Here is a 19268-nt window from a genome sequence, read left to right as displayed (position 1 = left end):
CAACAAATGAATAGCATATTTGTTTTACATTTAATTGTATGATATGTTTTTGTTATTTTATCATTATGTAATTTTTTTTCAATGTTTCAATTCATTATTTTTATTTCTTTATTATTTTTATTTTACTTATTTTATTTTTTTCCAGTTATGTCATTTCAATGTGTATGTGTATATGTATAAACACATTTACACTGTAAAATCCAACAGTCAACTTTATAAAATGAAATGAGTGTAGACAACTTAAAATTTACTGAAAGTTAAGAGTTTTGAACTTAGTTTTGAAGGTAATGAGTTAATGAAATACATCATTACTTCATCTTAAATGGAGTAAGTTCACAGTACTCATATAGATTAGATTTTTAACTCACATGATTTGTAGCAATCGGTGTCCTCAAATGGTTTGAGTTGCCTTAAATTATCGGGTTTTACAGTGTATAAGAATGGGGGTGGATTAGGTGGCTGTTTTGTATGTAGGCTGTATTGTTATTGTACCACTAGTTGCTGGGGGGAGAAAAAAATCCATAAATATTTACAAGGTACATGTACAAAAATCCATTATTGAAATGTTTTGTTGATGTTTTGCCATTGTCATATAGGCACTACTGGATCTCTTAATGGAGGCTTAGTTAATTGCCTTTCAAGCTTCTAATGCACTTTTTTATTAGTTAAAATGTTTATTGATTTGCCTTAGCTTTCATTCATCTTAATGTCTTGTTTAAAAGGCTTTTAATCAGCATGGTTGTAGAAACTGCTCCTCTGAGACTATGAGGAACTCTGTGGGAGTCTGGTTAGACTGTAAAAGATCTGACATTCAGATTTTTCACAAATGCTCCACAGAGAGTCTTCTTGAGACCACAAAGTACAGAGTCCTTTTCCAAAACCACCACTATTTGCTTTGGAGTTTTTATTTTATTTATTTATTTTTTCGGTCTTTCGCTTTTGGCATTAAACTTTAATTGTAATAGCTCTTTTCGTTTAACCATAATAATAATAATAATGAAAGTAATTTAAAAACATAACAGGATAAAGTGTTTTTTTTTAATATCTCCTCACAATGGAACATAAATGTTAATAACAACCGTGCTTTAGCCTGACCGCTGCTGCCTTCACATATTTTTTATGTTTTGGCAGGAAAAAGAGACAACCCCCCATTGCGTGTTAAACCACAGATCTCAATATGGCCAATTTTATGACACTTTTTCATGACATAATCATCTATCAATAAAGATGAGATATTCTTACTGGAAAACTAAAACATTTTTTCTCGTTATTTGTATAGTTTTATATGTAATAACTATTTATATTTATAAATAAAAACAACAACATAAAGATGTATATGAGAGGCCAGTTTTTCTGAATTTCTAATTATGTTTTAAATAAAACTTTTTTCTGCAAACAACTAATGATATTTCGTCTAAATTTAAAATAAATAGAGGACTGATAACAATAGCAGCTTTTTAAATTAACTGAAGTCAAGATAGCAAGCAAAATGACACTAGCTATGTTTCCATCCAAAAATGCGAATTAACTTTGTGCAAAACTGGATTATCGCATAAAAGATGTGCAAATAAAGCAGCATGTCCATCCAACGAGTCAAAGCGAACAAAATAGTCACTTCCTGATTTTCTGGTGCCAAATATCAACAGTAAAAACTGAATTTGCTGCAGTAGGAGAAGATGCATGAATCTTTTCTTTATTTAATAAATGACATGCGCCTCACAAGAAAATCCTGAAACGCAGTAAACGCATGGTGATGTTTGAAGGTATGAGATGCGGAGCACAGATGCTCTTGATTCTGGAGGCCATTAATAAATATAATAACACTAATACTGAAACGCATCTTGGTGTTTCCATCAACTGTTTTTTTTTTATGCGCATATCCAAAATGTGCATAAAATAGGTGGATGGAAATGTAGCTAGTGAAAACATCTACTACTTTAATCTATTTCCATTGATTTTTATTTGAATTAAAAATTAGGAAGAGTTGTAATAAAATCATTATAAAATAAAACACATTAACAACGTACTCATACATGTCCCATATAAGTGAGTGGGCTTAACAAATCATCTGTAGAAATGACACCTCTCATCTACATTTACATTTACATTTTACATTGTCATTTAGCAGACGCTTTTATCCAAAAGGGTCTCTTATCATCTCTCTGACTCTTGCACCAGATTGCACATTTGCACTATAGACACTTTCCTAATCACCCAATGTCTCTTGGAAACACTGTGCGTTTCAAATTGTGCTTCATTCAGGTGAGTGGGCTCGACAAACCACCTGTAGAAACACTCTTCTCTTGTATGTACCTGACACTTTATCTAAACTCCATCTTACGAGAATCAATACTGAAAACATTGTTTACTATAAATTTACCACAATAATGTTGCACTGCTTTTGCACAATATTCACCTTTAATACCTCTTTTGCACAGTATCCTGCACAACATTGTTTAGTCTCATGTAAAAGTACTTATATAGCCTGTCTTATGTGTATAGTTAAGTATCATGTTGTATATGTTAGTTATGCATGTTATTTTAAATAGCTCTTATGTCCAGTGTTGTGTTCGTATTCATGATTAATTTATGTAGCACTGTTGTCCTGTGAGACATGACATTTTGTTAATAAATGCGGTACAAGTATTGTTCCTTATTAGTTCGTGTTATTAGATATATGAACTAACATTAATTGATAAACCTTTATTTTAAAGTGTGATCATGTATTTTATGTTTAGTTTTAGGATTTCTCAGCTATTATTAGTCACACAAAAAATAATTTTTGCTGCCTTTCACTAAACTGATCTAAATCCCCCCCATAGATGTCGACAGCTGTGAGAAGTGGCTGAACTGCAAGAACGACTTCCTCCAGAAATACCTACACAAAGTCCTGACCGAGTTACCCAACTGCCCCTGCGTCTACCCATCCGAGGTGGTCTACAGTGCTGTCAACGTTTTCGACAGGAAGCTGCAGAAGACCTATCGATGGCGAGACGCCAGCGGCCCCAAAGAGAGACTGGACATCTACAAGCCCTCCGCCAGGTTCTGCATTCGCTCCATGCTCTCCTTCGACAGCACCACTCTGGCGGCTCAACACTGCTGCTACGATGATCACATGAAGCTTATCACTCGAGGAAAAGGCGCCGGAGCCCCAAACCTCATCAGTACAGAGTTCTCCCCGGAGCTTCATTACAAAGTGGATGTGCTCCCATGGATCCTTTGTAAAGGAGACTGGAGCCGCTTTCATTCGGTTCGGCCTCCCAATAACGGTTTACAGTGTGTTGAGAATCCACAGGAAGACGTCTATATCAGTGAGCTAGAAGAGGCCAGAGAGTATTGAATTCAAGAAAACTTACCAGAGTGGATGTCTTGAAGGCAATGGAAGCCTGATTTCTGATCGGGTGACTGTTTCACAGATGTTCTCTCGAATTTAATTGATACTAAATGGAACTTTGGAGAGATTCGTCTGGAAACTGTAGTTAAGATACTGTCACAAGCTGTTTCGTACAGCTCAACTGATTGAACATGTTGGACCGAAGCCCAAATAATAAAATCAATCAAATGTAAAAAAAATCAAGAAAGCAAGATTTGATGGAATAACCCTGATTTTCAGTCATTACAAAATGACATTTGATCAATTGTCACTGAGTTTTATTTTACCAGCAGGAATACGTCAATATGTACGAGCTAGAAGTATCCAATGAGTACTGAATATTACATCAAAAACCTACCAGAGTGGACGTCTTGAAAGCAATTGAAGCCTTGTACAATACTTTCTGATTGGGTTCTCGAATTTAATAAATTTTAAATGGAACTTTGCCTGGAGATTCGTCTGGAAATTGTAGTTAGGAGAAACAGTTAAGCTGTTACGTACAGCTCAACTGATTGAATATGTTGGCCTAAATTGCAGATTGGCCGATCATGATGCTAATTTAAATAGAGCAAGTAAATTTAAACAACACAATAGCAGCTTTTTAAATCAAATGAAGAGTTAAGAAAGCAAGTCTTTACAATGACATTTGATCAAAGGCCATTGAGTTTTATTTTAACCGCAGGAAGGCGTCTACATGAACTTGCTAGAAGAGACCGGAGAGTATTGAATTCAAGAAAACCTACCATAGTGGACATCTTAAAGGCAAATGAAGCCTCATACAGTGCTTTCTGATCGGGTGACTGTTTCACAGATGTTCTCTCAAATTTAATTGATATTAAATGGAACTTTTGGGGAGATTCGTCTGGAAACTGTAGTTAAGATACTGTCACAAGCTGTTTCGTACTGCTCAACTGATTGAACACGTTGGCCCGAAGCCCAGATTGGAAGATCACGATGCTAATTTCTTCTCTGTCTTCTGTGACGTTAGGTACGTGCTCTGCACCGAGTTCAGCGACAGTTCTTCAATGGCATTCTCTGGAACGAGATCACACTATTTTCATTGGATCGGTGCTTGTTTTCCTTCAGTGTCCTCCAATATGCCATTAAAGGAATTCCAGCAAAGCTGCTAGAATTGCGAGATGCTCAAAAATGCGACAGAATGCTGATTTTTGTTGTCTTTGAACCTGAAGCTCCAACCTGGCCTCGCTCCAATCCATGTGAGGTCAGTCCAAACAAATCAAACACAAGCCGCACCACTCGCAAAGCAATTCAACACATTTCTGAGAACAGCTCTTCTTGGGGATTGTTACTCAAAAATATGTATAAACCGTGGATAAGATATTTATGGAATAACGTTTGACCTTTGACCTAAGTTTTTAAGGGGAAATCTGAGTTTTTTTTTTTAAACATGACATCCCTCAGCAACGAGAATCTTGTTTTTTTAGAAATCTCAGATATAATTGGATCCCATTCTGTTTTCTTTTTCGCCTTTCAACACAACCCAGCTTTGTATTGCATGCAATATGAGACAGCAGTACAGGGGTGCTGTCGGAGCTCCGTTGATGGATTGAAGTCTTCCTCCAAAGGTGAGATCGAGGTGACACTTGACACAAACAGTCTCTTTAAATACAATGGCTCTTTCAGTGGCTCCGTTCATCCTTGAGTCCCAATCAAAGCCTGGAGGTTTACATGGGATGTAGTTTGAAGAGCCTAAGCCGCCCCTTTCAGCACAAGTGTTATCAAAATGTCTTTGCGAGTTGTTGACATGAAATTCTGGAGATTTGATTCCCAAATTCCCGCTGACAGACGACTGTTCTATGTAACTATAAACATCCACCTTTAATAACTGGGTGATTTTAGTTAGTGTGATTTCACCAAGTGGGACATGTTACTAGATTGAAATCTATGTTGATCCTGGAGCAACATGACAATCAGCCAATCAAAATTAAGGGATACGATTACCGTTCATGCTAGGTTTTGTGCTGGTTAGTGTTATGTACTTCTATATGATTGTTATGCAACTATTATTCCCCTATGATTTTGGGATTAATTTACAGTTATGGTTGGGTTTAAAGGTTAGGGAATAGGTATGGATTACATTTTTAGACAAGAATTACTTTCCAGGATCAACAAAGATGTTAATCCAGGATCGCAACGTACTTTGCAAAATCACATCCACCTTTCAGCTCAGTATCAAAACTGCTTTTAGACTTTTTTTCACTACATAAATGAATGAAAATGCTCATTGATTGTTGTTGAAACTGAAACAAAGGATTCATGCTTCAAATCCTAGGTTGTTTTAGCTAAGGATTGAATATAGCAATATTCAGCTATGGAAAAGCAAAAAAATAATTGGAGACCACTTGAAAATTCTCTAAATTCACTCTAGATCCAAAATGAGTTTGAGTAAAATGTTAATATTTATTTTATTCTATAAAAATTTGCAACCCAGGCTCATTTTGAAAATGTATAACTATTTACATTTCTGGAGAGCGCCAAATATGTCCCAAGAGCTACGTTTTGTTGCAGGTTTTTTCTTTTGCGAATCCTCTAGAGGCCGCTGTGTATGCTTTTTTCAGATCTCAAATTTCTCTAGCAAGTGCCATTCGTGCCTGCTGTTCTCACGTAAATCCACCTGGGGTCACTGTCGACTGACTTACTGATTGATTGACCGATCAACTGACCCACCCTCCTCCTTCCCTAAACCCAACCAATAGTGTTTTAAAAAAGCACTGATTGACCAACGTACATGGCGAGCTAACTAGACTTACTGGTAACAGCTGGAAAGCCGCCCATACGGAGGTAAGTGGTCAGTTGCTAAACGCAAAAAGGAATTGTGTCATACCGCACCCTAGCATTAGTTTTAAAGACGAAATGCAGCCATACGTACTTCTGGCTACGTAATTCATGATCTCCAAAAATGTATGTTGGGGGATGCTTTCAGAATGAGCCTATGTTGCATATTTTATAATGTTTCTTCCAAATTTCAAATAAAAATATTGTCATTTATAGCTTTTCTTTTTCCAGAAAATGACTTAAGATATCTACCTTTTCATTTGTTGTGATTACAAATTAGGTTTATTTCTCCAAATATTGATTTCTAAACTTTTCCTAAGCTAAAAATTTGGTATTGTGTTGAGTTTAGATAAATGTCTGAAAACATGATATCTTTTTTGTTAGTTTTTTTTCACAAAAAATACTCTAAATAAATGTTTATTTCAAATTTTAAAGAAATGCCATCAGCAGTTTACAGAATAAAACAATTTACGTTTTACTCAAACACAAAAATGTAAATCATAAATCATCCAGAAGCTCACAAACAAATCACAGTTCATACTTGGTTCATCTCAAGATCAACATTCCAGAAGAGTTTAGATCAGACTCTGAATAAACGTTTAAACTGAGAAAGATTATCTTGTGAAAAAGATAATGAAGGCATTTGCGTGTGCGTGAAAAATACAGACAGGTTGTAAAAAAAACGTAAACTGTGCAAGAAAAGATCTCCAAGTTAAGAATTGAGCCAAGTGCACATTAGCATCGCTTATGATCCCTGTCAGACCTGAGCAAAACCGTAAAGATATTTTCATTGAGATATACAATAAATGCCAGCCGTGAAAAGATGGTTCAGTCCAGCTGTGAACATTCAGATAAACCGCTCTTACTGATATGGTGTATTTGCCTTAAATATTACAGACATGAATTTTATGATTGTTGTGGTATGTTGCATGGGTTCTGTCCAACTTTGACCCCCACCTACATTTAAGGAAAAATGTCATCATGAATATATTTCAATAGAGGCAGTAAAATGCCAACTTGTCTTTTCCCAGAAATTTCATTGACATTACTGATTAATAACGTATTTGTAATAACGTAATAGACGTATTTTCAGCCTGATCTCACGAGAAAACGTAAGTATTTTACGTTTTGTCAGTTTAGTGGCTAATTCGAGTTCAGTCGTACGAAATTGTACGATTTAAAAAAGGAGGCGTGGCACCTAACCCAGCCCTAAACCCAACCGTCATTGGGGAATAAGCAAATCGTCCGAAAATTTACGAATTAGATCATACGAATTAGCCACTAAATCAAAAAGTTACGAATTGCCATGAGATTGTGTTGGTATTTTAGTGTGATTGCTTGCAAAACACTGTTATGGCCTGAAAACAAGTTATATGAATTGTAAATCATTACTTTTGCATCATTGCATCACAACCAGACTGTAAAAAATATCTGTTAATTAACAGTTTCTATATTTTTTGATTCACAAGTGGTTTATGTTTATTTACAGTTGTGAATTGCATTATGGGATGTTGATCTTTGCTTTGTTGACTTTTGATGTTGAAAATTCAACTCTACAGTTTAACAAAGTGACTTCTATTGACATTTTAGTAGTTTGAAATAATACAATGCATAAGAAATAATATATTGAGAAATAAGTCAGAAATAAAGGTACAAGCGCTGTCACTGGTGTGTTACCTTTTCGAAAGGTACATATTTGTAAGTAAGTAAGTAAAGGTTTATTTATATAGCACCTTTCCCAGACATTGAATCACAAAGTGCTTTACAATAAGAGAAAACAAGTAAAAGAACATGACAATAAAAGAAGGCATGTTAAAACATATTAAAACTAGTTAAAATCCAAATACAGAAACACTAATACTATTAATTAAAAGCTTGATCAAAAAGGTGTGTCTTTTAAATGCTTTTTAAAAAGTTCAACTGATCACAGAGTTCTCAGTGCTATTGGGAGGGAGTTCCAGAGCCGTGGGGCCACCACACAGAAAGCACAGTCACCTTTTAGTCTTAAGACGAGTTCTGGGAATGGCTAAAAGGTCTTTGCCAGAAGACCTCAGAGACCAGCTACAAGAGTGACTGCTTAAAAGATCTTGAATATACAGGGGTGCTTGACCATGCAGAGCTCTATATGTAATGACCAGAATCTTAAAATTTACTCTAAAACTTATAGGAAGCCAGTGAAGTGCCTTAAGCACAGGTGTAATATGTGACCTCTTACTGGTGTTGGTTAAAAGACTCGCCGCTGCATTCTGCACAACTTGCAATCGCTCCATAGAGGATTTGTTCAGACAAGTGAACAGAACGTTACATTAATCCAATCGAGAAGAGATGAAGGCATGGACAAGCATCTTCCTCTCTTCCTTTGACACAATATCTCTTATTTTTGCAATGTTCCTCAGGTGAAAAAAGCATGTAGTAACAACAGATATAACATGGCTGTTAAAACACAGAGCTCGATCAAAAATGACCACAAGATTTCTAATTTCACTACAATTTGAAGATGACAAGCTCCCCCAAACGTGCCTGATCATTGGGGTGATGCTATCTGGAGCAAATATTAACATTTCTGTTTTATCAGGGTTCAGTTGCAGAAAATTGTCTGCCATCCATTTGTTAATGGAGACTAAACAATCCTGCAAGAGAGACAGTTTGTCTAGCCTGTCAGGGCTAAAAGAAAAATATAATTGTACATCATCTGCATAGCAGTGGTAAGATATACCTTTAAAACTACTGATAATCTTGCTGTGAGGGAGCATATATAGATTAAAAAGAAGAGGGCCTAGGACAGAATCTTGAGGCACACCATGAGTTCCTACATATTTGTGCTTAAAGGGTCCTTATTAATACCTTGAGGGTACATATTAGTACTTAAAAAGTACAAAAATGTACCTCCTGAATTGTTTAGGTACCAGTATATGCCCTTTAATGACAAATATGTACATTTTGAAAAGGTACCACCCCAGTGACAGCTCACGTACCTTTATTTCTGAGAGTGTATTACAAGGTTTTTGTACTGTGATATACAACACCAACCCAGACAGTATTTCACTTTAAACTATTGAAAATATTAATAAAAGGAACTCTTCAAAGATAAAAGTTGTTGGAAGGAATGTCAAGGTCCAATAATGCAATTTAAAACCATAAATAAACGGGGAAAATTAAAAACATGGATCACAAAATACAGAAAACTGCTAATTTACGGATATTTTTTGGTCACACTTTATTTTGATGGTCTGTTTGTTGAATTGAAGTTGCATTGTATCTACATGTCAACTAATTCTCAACAGATTTTAAGTAGACTGTTATAAGGAGACAGAAACTGGTGAATGTTTTAAACGTTAATATCAAAATAAACCGAAAACAAATGGGCGGCCCTCACAGATGACTACTCGTTTTTCTAGTACTCTAATTCCCATGGCTCTCGGACATGACCCACAAGTTAACTACAGTAGAAGTCAGAATTATTAGCCCCCTGTTATTTTTTTCCCCCCAATTTCTGTTTAACGGAGAGAAGTTTTTTTTCAACACATTTCTAAACATAATAGTTTAAATAACTCATTTCTAATAACTGATTTATTTTATCTTTGCCATAATGACAGTAAATAATATTTTGACTAGATATTTTCAAGACACTTCAGTACAGCTTAAAGTGACATTTAAAGACATAACTATGTTAATTAGGTTAACTAGGCAGGTTAGGGTAATTAGACAAGTTATTGTATAATGATAGTTTGTTCTGTTGAATATCGGAAAAAAATATATATAGCTAAAAGGGGCTAATAATTTTGACCTTAAAAAGTTTTTTAAAACATTAAAAACTGCTTTTATTCTAGCTGAACTAAAACAAATAAGACTTTCTCCAGAAAAAAATATTATCAGACATACTGTGAATTTTTTTTTGCTCTGTTAAACATCATTTGGGAAATATTTTAAAAATTTTAAAAAAAATTCTGACTTCAACTGTATATCAAAGACAATAGAATACACAAGACGTGTTACTCATATAGTTTTGAGTAGGGAAAGGTGTAGTGGTCAACATAACGAATTAGGCCCTGACAGCTAGTTCAAGAGCCAATCAGTGATCACTATAGACTGATGATTCTCTGGGGGAGGGGCTTAGACCAGATGTAAATTTCTACAGATTTATGTGACTCAAATATTTAGAAATTATGTTAAAGAGACAGTTGTTTTTTAATTTTATTGGTGTTTCCTAATATGAAATTTAATCGTAAGCTTGGCAAGCAATCTTGCAGAATTTGATGTTGCCCGAGAGGCATTTCAAAGAAGGCCTCATAGTGAAATGACTTGCCTTAAAGGGAGTTTGACTATATTTTGGAAAACCTGAGGGCGAGTAAATTACTTGCAAATTTCCCTTTTGGATGCTTTATAGCCAAATGTATTTTCTCAACTTGTGTAACACTATCAGGTTTGCAGTAGGGTTCATCTGTTTAGATCAGGGATCACCAAACTTGTTCCTGGAGGTCCGGTGTCCTGCAGATTTTAGCTCCAACCCTAATCAAACACACCTGAACAAGCTAATCAAGGTCTTACTAGGTATAATTGAAACATCCAGGCAGGTGTGTTGAGGCCAGTTGGAGCTAAACCTTACAGGGCACCTGACCTCCAGGAATGAGATTGTGAATGAGATTGGTTTATATGAACGAACGCAATTTGGAAAAATGTTCCAACCGGTAATTTTTTTTCTAATAAGGGTTGGTTGATTGTAATATTACAGCTAAATAAACTGACGAATAGGGGTATTTTGGTTGACTAAAATAGAAAACTCAATACTTTTTTCATATTCACTATACTGATAATGAAGTTTACATTAAAATCTTTTCTAGGTACATTTTATAGTAAGATTTCACCTTTCAGAGCTTCAAAAAGAAAGGCACTTTATTTAAATATTGATATGCATACTATTTGTGTGTATACAATCATATATTGAATTATACGTGTACAATTAACTGATTTGAAAAAAAATTGTTATTGTAAAGGGACGAATGCTGCATTGTTTAAGGATGTGTTTTGTAATGTAAAATGTTGGCAAGTCATTTTTTACTTCAGATTTATCATTGTACAGTATTTATTGTCTTTGATTTTGTAACTCATTGCTATGAAGTGGATAATCAAATAATTTTATGCACTATATGAATCCCAGTTATTTGTCCTATAGGGGATTTCTGGTGGTCTGTGAAATGCAAAGTGTAATGCCACACACCGTTCTACTTCAATAATGCTTCTAAAGTCATCTTTCTTTGTATTAAACCCTCTGATAGCAGATATAATAAATTAAACTTTGATACTTTCCGTGTGTGCTTGAATTACAAAAGCATGTTTATTTCATTTGTGTATGAATATGTTAAAACTAGAGTCAATTACAACCCCTCAACTGCTCCTAAATCGATGTGCAGCTTTTTATGATTTCAGTAAAATGTGGTTAAAGTTTTTTAATACTTTATACCAAATGATTCTGTTCCATCCACGCCCTTCTCAAAGCCCAAAAAACAGTCTTATTTGTATTAATAACCTCGAAAATGAAGTGTAAAATGGTTGCACGTCTCATAAATGTTTTAAATAGCACAAAAACATAAAGTGCCTACAGCTGTCACAGTAAATGGACACCAGCACCAGTGGTTTTTAATTCGAGCATGATGGAGCTTACATGCCCTCGCAGATACCGTTGCCTTGAACACATGTGCTCCTTTTCTCAATTACCAATTAAGAAGAGGAACATTTTGTTTTTGGACGAAAAGAAGCATTAGTTTTAAGTCTTGCTAATGCAAAATGAATTAGACAACTGGCTTGGTAGAATGTCTTTATTAAAACTGCTTATTGTTACATATTGGGTAACAAAGCTGAGCAAAGATTGGAGCCCTGAAGGGTTTCTGCAGTGCTTATCACTGAATAGCGATCTCGCTATGTAACTGCCATCTGGTGCGCTAATAATCTAATTGCCTTCACATTAAGCATCGCTTGAATGCCTCAGCCAGGACACAACCTGAACCGAGTCCAAGTCAGGTGCTGCAATGGAGGTCAGTAACCTTTTCCTTCTCCCCCTTCTGTTCTCTGGGAAGCCCACTTAGTGGATTTCCTCAGTGGTTTTGGCAGATGCATTTTTCACTGGCATTAGTGCCTGATGACCTTTTTTTTTGTTCTGTCATTAATGGTTGTCATTAAAACCCAAAATGCATTTTTTTTCTTCTTCAGAACAGTACATGGATACTGTATATGTGCACCACCTATTTTTTCTAGATTGCAAATATGCTTTGAATTGTTTTCAGAGTAGTTTTGTCATTTATGTGTAAAGTAACAAATTACAAATACTCAAACTACTTTAACTGGGTAGTTTTTCCTGAAACTATTGTACTTTACTAAGTAGTTTAAAAAATGTGTACTTTACTTTCCCTTGAGTACATTTTAGTGCTACTTTCCTTTTACCTGCAGTCACTATTTTATTATTTCTTGCACATAGAAGGTAAATCGCATCATAATGAACTACATACCGCAACGTCAAGGGGATGTTGCATTTTGTTTGGAAATGAAAATTGGGTTTACGTCAGAACCCAACATCAAGCCAAAGTCAAGTCCAACGTTGCAGCTAAAATCAACCAAATATCAACGTCTAATGATGTTACAGCTTGAGGTTGTGTGAATGTTACCACTGTGACGTCTATCAGATGTTGGATTTTGGTTGCCATACCTGACGAATAAATAAATGTCAGTATTTGACATTAATATGACATTGGTTTAAGATGTTGGCTCGATGTTGAATTTTGATCTCTTTCCAACACAACCTAAAATCAACCAAATTTCAGAGTCATTTGTCGTGTGATGTTGTTATTGGACATCAAAATAACGTTGTCTATTGATGCTGGTTAGACATTGAACTTTGGCCACTTGACGTCACAACTTAAATCTAACCTAATATTAATATCTTATGACAATGTGTGCCTGCTGCGCAATAACTAAATGCACTACAGAATGTTACGTTTACACACATCCGCAAAATACATATAAATGCATCAGCTTTTTACAGTGTAATACTCACAACTCTTGAGTACTATTGAAAGGGCTACTTTTTACTCGTACTTTGAGTAATATTTATAACAGATACTTTCACTCTACTTGCACCACATTTTTAGGCAAGTAATTGTACGTTTACTTAAGTATGATTTTTTTATTAAGTCAGAGATGGGTTGCGGCTGGAAGAGCATCCGCTGCGTAGAACATGTGCTGGATATGTTGGCGGTTTATTCCGCTGTGGCGACCCCGGATTAATAAAGGGACTAAGCTGAAAAGAAAATAAATGAATGAATGAAAATTGGCACCAAAATTGCTTTTAAAATTATAAGTTGACTTGAAGTGGAAAAAAAAGTTAAGTCAACTTAACAGTTCACGTTTCCAAGGGTTTTCTCACTTTTATTAAGTCACTTTTAAAGCAACTAACTTTTTAAATATACTAATCGCTTTTTACAGTTTACCCTAATATTGTGATACTGACGGCACAACAATTAGGTTGGCTTTTACTCTGAGGGGTTGGTGTAAAAGTTAATAATACTTTAAAAAACAATTTAATGGGTAATTTAATCAGTAAAAGTAAAAAAAAATCCAGCTGGTTTGTTGAACATGACAGTGAGTTCTCAATAATCAAAGCCCCCCCCCAAAAAAACTCAATCCAGTAGAGCACCTTCGGGATTATCAAGTCAATATGCTACAAAGACTTCAAGAGTTCCCACTTAGATATGCTTGGCCTATAAAGCAGGTTTGGCATGCTGTCCCGGGACAGAACCCTGAGCTCAGAGATATTTGAGCTCAGGGCTCCCGCCCGGTCGGTAAGCATATCAGGAGATCCGAGATCAGGTAGGTCTCGAGAGCTCCCCCTTTAGAAAAGGAGGAGATGGGGTGGAAGGTGGGATTCTTCCAAACGAAGATGGAACAGTAGGGAGAAAATGATCCATTTATAGTAAACTAGGATCACTCTGATTGGATTATTACTGATTACAGATGAGTGGCCAGACGTGCTCAATCATATCACGTGCTTAGAAATTAGTTTATGAAACTTCATTTAAGCCAGTTCTGGAGGCAAAATGAACCATTCCTACGCACAACACCTCAGCATTGTGATGGCAATCCCAATGAAGTTAAGTTAGAATTGCTTTGAAACACTTACAGAAATCAATAAACCATCATACAGAGTTAGCAGAAAATGTTTTATTGTTGGTAACATTTTTTCAATTCCAAAAAATGTGTTTGAAGCCCTTTGAAGTGAACATGGCACTCTCTAGCTCTCCCACAGCCCTTGTCGTAATGTTTCTTGATGACTACAGCCCCATTGACACCCTCTGCCAATGCATTGATGAAATTAACAATTGGATGTGCCAAAACTTTCTTCAGTTAAACAAAGAGAAAACTGAAGTCATTGCGTTTGGGAACAGAGATGAGGTTCTCAAGGTGAATGCGTACCTTGGCTCTAAGGGTCAAACAACAAAACATAAGGTCAAGAATCTTGGTGTGACTCTGGAGTCAGATCTGAGTTTCAATAGTCATATCAAAGCAGTTAGTAAATCAGCATACTATCATCTCAAAAACATTGCAAGAATTAGATGCTTTGTTTCCAGTGAAGACTTAGAGAAACTTGTTCATGCTTTTATCAGCAGCAGGGTGGATTACTGTAATGGCCTCCTCACTGGCCTTCCCAAAAAGACAGTCAGACAGTTGCAGCTCATCCAGAACGCCGGCCAGAATTCTGACCAGAACCAGGAAATCAGAGCACATCACACCTGTCCTCAGGTCTTTACACTGGCTCCCAGTTACATTCAGAATAGATTTTAAAGTATTATTACTGGTCTATAAATCACTAAATGGCCTAGGACCTCAATACATTACAGATATGCTCACTGAATACAAACCTAACAGATCACTCAGATCTTTAGGATCAAATAGATTAGAAATCCCAAGAGTTCAGTCAAAGCAGGGTGAATCGGCTTTCAGCTACTACGCCCCTCGTTGCTGGAATCAGCTTCCAGAAATGATCAGATGTGCTCCAACATTAGGCACATTCAAATCAAGACTGAAAACACATCTGTTTAGCTGTGCCTTTACTGAATGAGCACTGTGCTACGTCCGACTACTATGTTTTTCTCTTCTTTTTAATTCTTTTATAACACATTTTATCAGCTTTTATTTTATTTTTATTCTTACCATTTTTATGTTTGTTTTTATTTCTCTTATAATTGTTTCTTTTATTCCTGTTTATGTAAAGCACTTTGAATTGCCACTGTGTATGAAATGTGCTATATAAATAAACTTGCCTTGCCTTGCCTTGCCTTCTTTTTCTATCAGTGGACATAACAAGCATGAATTACACTCACTACAGACTTAAAACAGAATATTTATTAGAGGTCAGGCTTTCATGGCTCCCATACTGAACTCAAAGCATCAGCGGCTTGGAAATGGGTGCAGGGAGTCAGGCAAAGATAACTGTACCTGAATTTGGCGTTGTTTGCACAGAAAACACCCCCTTACTGAGAGCCCCTGGAGGCCAGAGGGACGCCTGCTCTTTGTCCCTCACAACGAGAGGAAACAAAAATAAATACAAGAGTGAATGGTCACAGGACATTGCGCGAACATAAAGACCGGGCTCTAAAGACAGACAACCAAATTGGGTTATTTCGTGGATGACTCTGGCCTTTACTCTTGCCCATACATTACGAATAATTAGGAAGTCCATTTCCAAGCATATGTCTTCTCAATGTACTGCAAACCATTAATGCATTAGGAGGTGTAATTACTGTTGAATACACAATGGGGCAATATTTAGGGGCTTGTGAAACCAATCCATTTATATCTCAATACTTAATTGTTTAAAAATGTTTTCATTTGATTTATTTGGTTACGAAATCCCATTATACCAAACCTGTGGATATAATTTTGCCATATTTTGTTGTGATGAACGAATGTAGCAAAACTAGGCTGACGTTTTCAGGTTTACGATGACGTTTGTGTCCCTTAAACTGCAGTAAAAGCTGCTGAATGGCAGGGCAAAAGTTTCACAGCGAGTATTGGTGAATGAGAGCAACATTTGAGAGGGACTTGTTTTACAACCTCTCTTGGAGCTATAAATAAGGGAGAGAGAGAGATCCAAAACAGACCTGAGAAAAGTGAGTCCATATGGGTGCTGAGGGAATGGCCCGTGATGAGCCAAGATCAAAGCCTCCTGCTCTGAATGGGTACGGCTTCCAGCGCAAACTCGACCACTTCAGGCTCCTTTTACTAACAGCCAGTGGTGGAAAGAGTACTGAAAAATCTTACTTATGTTAAAGTACCCTTACTTGCCTAAAAATGTTGTGCGAGTAAAAGTATCTGTTATAAATATTACTCAAAGTATGAGAAAAAAGTAGCCTTTTTAATATACTCAAGAGTAGTGAGTATTACGCTTTAAAAAGCTGATGCATTCACATCTAATTTGTGGATGTGTGTAAATGTAACATCATGTAGTCATTTAGTTATTGCCCAGTTATTAGGTTAGATTTAGGTCGTGACGTCAGGTGACCAAAGTTCAATGTCTAGCCAGTGTCTAAGGACAACATTATTTTGATCAACAATAACGTCAAATAACATTGATATTTTGGTTGATTTTAGGTTGTGTTGGAAAGTGATCAAAATCCAACGTCGAGCCAACATCTTAACGACGTCAAATGACGTCTTGATCAACGTCAAATACTGACATTTATTCATCAGGTATGGCAACCAAAATCCAACGTCTAATAGACATCATAGTGGTAACGCCCACACAATGTCAAGCTGTAACATCATTAGACACTGATATTTGGTTGATTTTAGGTTGGACATTGATGTCGGCCTGACGTTGAGTTCTGACGTCAAACCGATTTTCATTTCCAAACAAAACCCAATGTCTCCACGACATTGAGGTACAACTTGTTGATGTCTTGTGCCTGCTGGATGTTTAAGGCCATTTCGGTCTTCATACAGTAAACATCTGTCATCTTCTCATCAGTCATGTGCATCTAAACAGTCTCTGGGTTAATGCGTGTAGAGATTTTGGACATCTTCTTGGACACTTTTAATGCTTCCAAACTGTTTGCTGCAGTTATAAATCGCCCATGTCTTGAGGTAGTTCATTAAGATGCGATTTACCTTCTATGTGCCATTTAATTGGACAGGAATTAAAGGACTGATTTTTCTAATCCCCATAGACAAGAAAAAAATAATGTAGTGACTGCAGGTTGAAGGAAAGTAGTGGAGTAAAAGTACCAATACAGCAGTAAAAAAAATGTACTCAAGGAAAAGTAAAAGCACACATTTTTAAAACTACTTAGTAAACTACAATTTCTGAGAAAAACTACTCAATTATAGTAATTTGAGTATTTGTAATTTGTTACTTTACACCACTGCTAACAGCAGATTCCAGCAAAAAGAGATGCCTGTGTTCTGCTATTGCTAGGTTCTGTATCGCTTTATTTATATTTTTATATTAGGAATTTATGAGCTTATTATTTCAAATTTCTTAAGTTTATTGTGTCAGATTATGTGAAGTAAATGCTAAATTTCTGCATATGCAAGAGTATTTTATTGCAGTCACGTGATAATTCCTTCCATCATGCAAAGAAAAGAAAACTTTTAAAACAAGTAACAATAAAGGTTTCTGGTCAATCTTACCATGCTTTTGCCCCCTTTTTTGACCACTTCCCATTTATTACAGGTTTTTGACATTATCACATGGTCTTTCTTACCATGTTTGGCATTGTGATGACTCAAACCATGTCATGCAGATGAACAGAATCAGGTAAAGAAAGAAAAAGAAGAACATGATCAGAAATAGTGATTTTGTAAAGCATTTCGATGTGACTAATCTTTCATTGCAGTTAGATGATCTTTCCTGTCATATTTACAGTTTGATGACTTAAATTATATCATATCAAATTTTTGTCAATCAAAATGTGCTTTCTTGATACTCTCACCAGTGTTGCAGCACAGTGACAAAGACAGTTAAATAAAAAGAGAAATCATGTTTAAGAAAAAAACATTTTAAAGAATAGAATATTTTTGTTAGGTTATATATTTCCATCGACATAAAAACCTTTTTGAATATACAGATCACGCCAGTAAAAAACACAAGGTCCATAGATGTGCTTGAATAATTAACTTTATAATGTGGTCACGTGATATTATCGCGTTCATCAGGTTCATCATCATGGTAGATCAGGCAGAGGCGGAAACAAACACCTTCGTATGGTTTTTTTAATCGTATTTTCTTTCATAAACCACTCAATACAATTTGATTTATTCATTAATCAGATTAAATTGGTCATATAGCGGATCTCGAGTCAACCATTACTATTTTGGGCCATTCATTTCTCTGTGACTTACGTTAGCTGATAGGATTTGAAAACAAGCACGGATGATTTTCCCGATGGGTAAGTTAACGTTACACAGAAAATAGCTAATTAAGAGTTTACTTTAGCAAGTTTTCTAAAACACCTTTACACTAAACTTACAAGTGCAGTCAAATTCACTGCGGTTTCATTACTACTACTCTTTACTTTTCTACTCATTTTAGCTGATTCCGACTGAAATCGCAAGATTTCACCTGTGAAAATATGAGTAAACATGCATAGGTTATTTATTTATTTATTTATTCTGTGGACTTAAGTTGACATTTTTCTTCGTTTTTTCTCTCAAACTAAGTTCCAAACAAGCCGAAGCATAACCGTCACGCGACATCTCTCACTAACACTGCATAAACAAACACTATTGGCCCTGAGGGACTCTTTGTTAAAGATTGGTTGAGTTAATTAAGAAGTTATTCATTCGTCAAGATAATGTCGCCACCTATAGTTTGTGTGTTAGTGTGTGTTGTAAGCTCGCTTTAAAAGTAAAAACCCTCACTTTCTGACTGTTTAAATCAGAGATACCCAAACTAGGCCCATGGTAACCTTTGATTTGGCACGCCATCCCATCTGAGAAGAGTGGAAGAATGACGGGGAATGCCTTTAACATAGATTGTCATTTCTAATTTAACATAACCTTTTGTTTGTTTAATTGTTGAGCTACAAAAAGTAAATAAAATTAAATGTTT

At 35.8% G+C, this 19268-nt stretch overlaps 1 protein-coding gene across 1 annotated transcript in view; it reads left to right on the top strand.

Annotated features, from left to right (window-relative positions):
- ism2a (isthmin 2a) overlaps positions 1-6455 on the top strand; it is a 39179-nt gene extending 32724 nt beyond the window's left edge. The window contains exon 6 of the mRNA XM_056476801.1: positions 2823-6455. Within this exon, the coding sequence (XP_056332776.1) occupies positions 2823-3340 (518 nt within the window). The 3' untranslated portion in view covers positions 3341-6455. The remainder of the gene's footprint in view (positions 1-2822) is intronic.
- Positions 6456-19268: the final 12813 nt, after the last annotated feature.

This window comes from Danio aesculapii, chromosome 17, assembly GCF_903798145.1.
Source record: "Danio aesculapii chromosome 17, fDanAes4.1, whole genome shotgun sequence".
Taxonomy (NCBI): Eukaryota; Metazoa; Chordata; class Actinopteri; order Cypriniformes; family Danionidae; genus Danio; species Danio aesculapii.
This window is presented reverse-complemented; position numbering and strand designations above follow the sequence as displayed.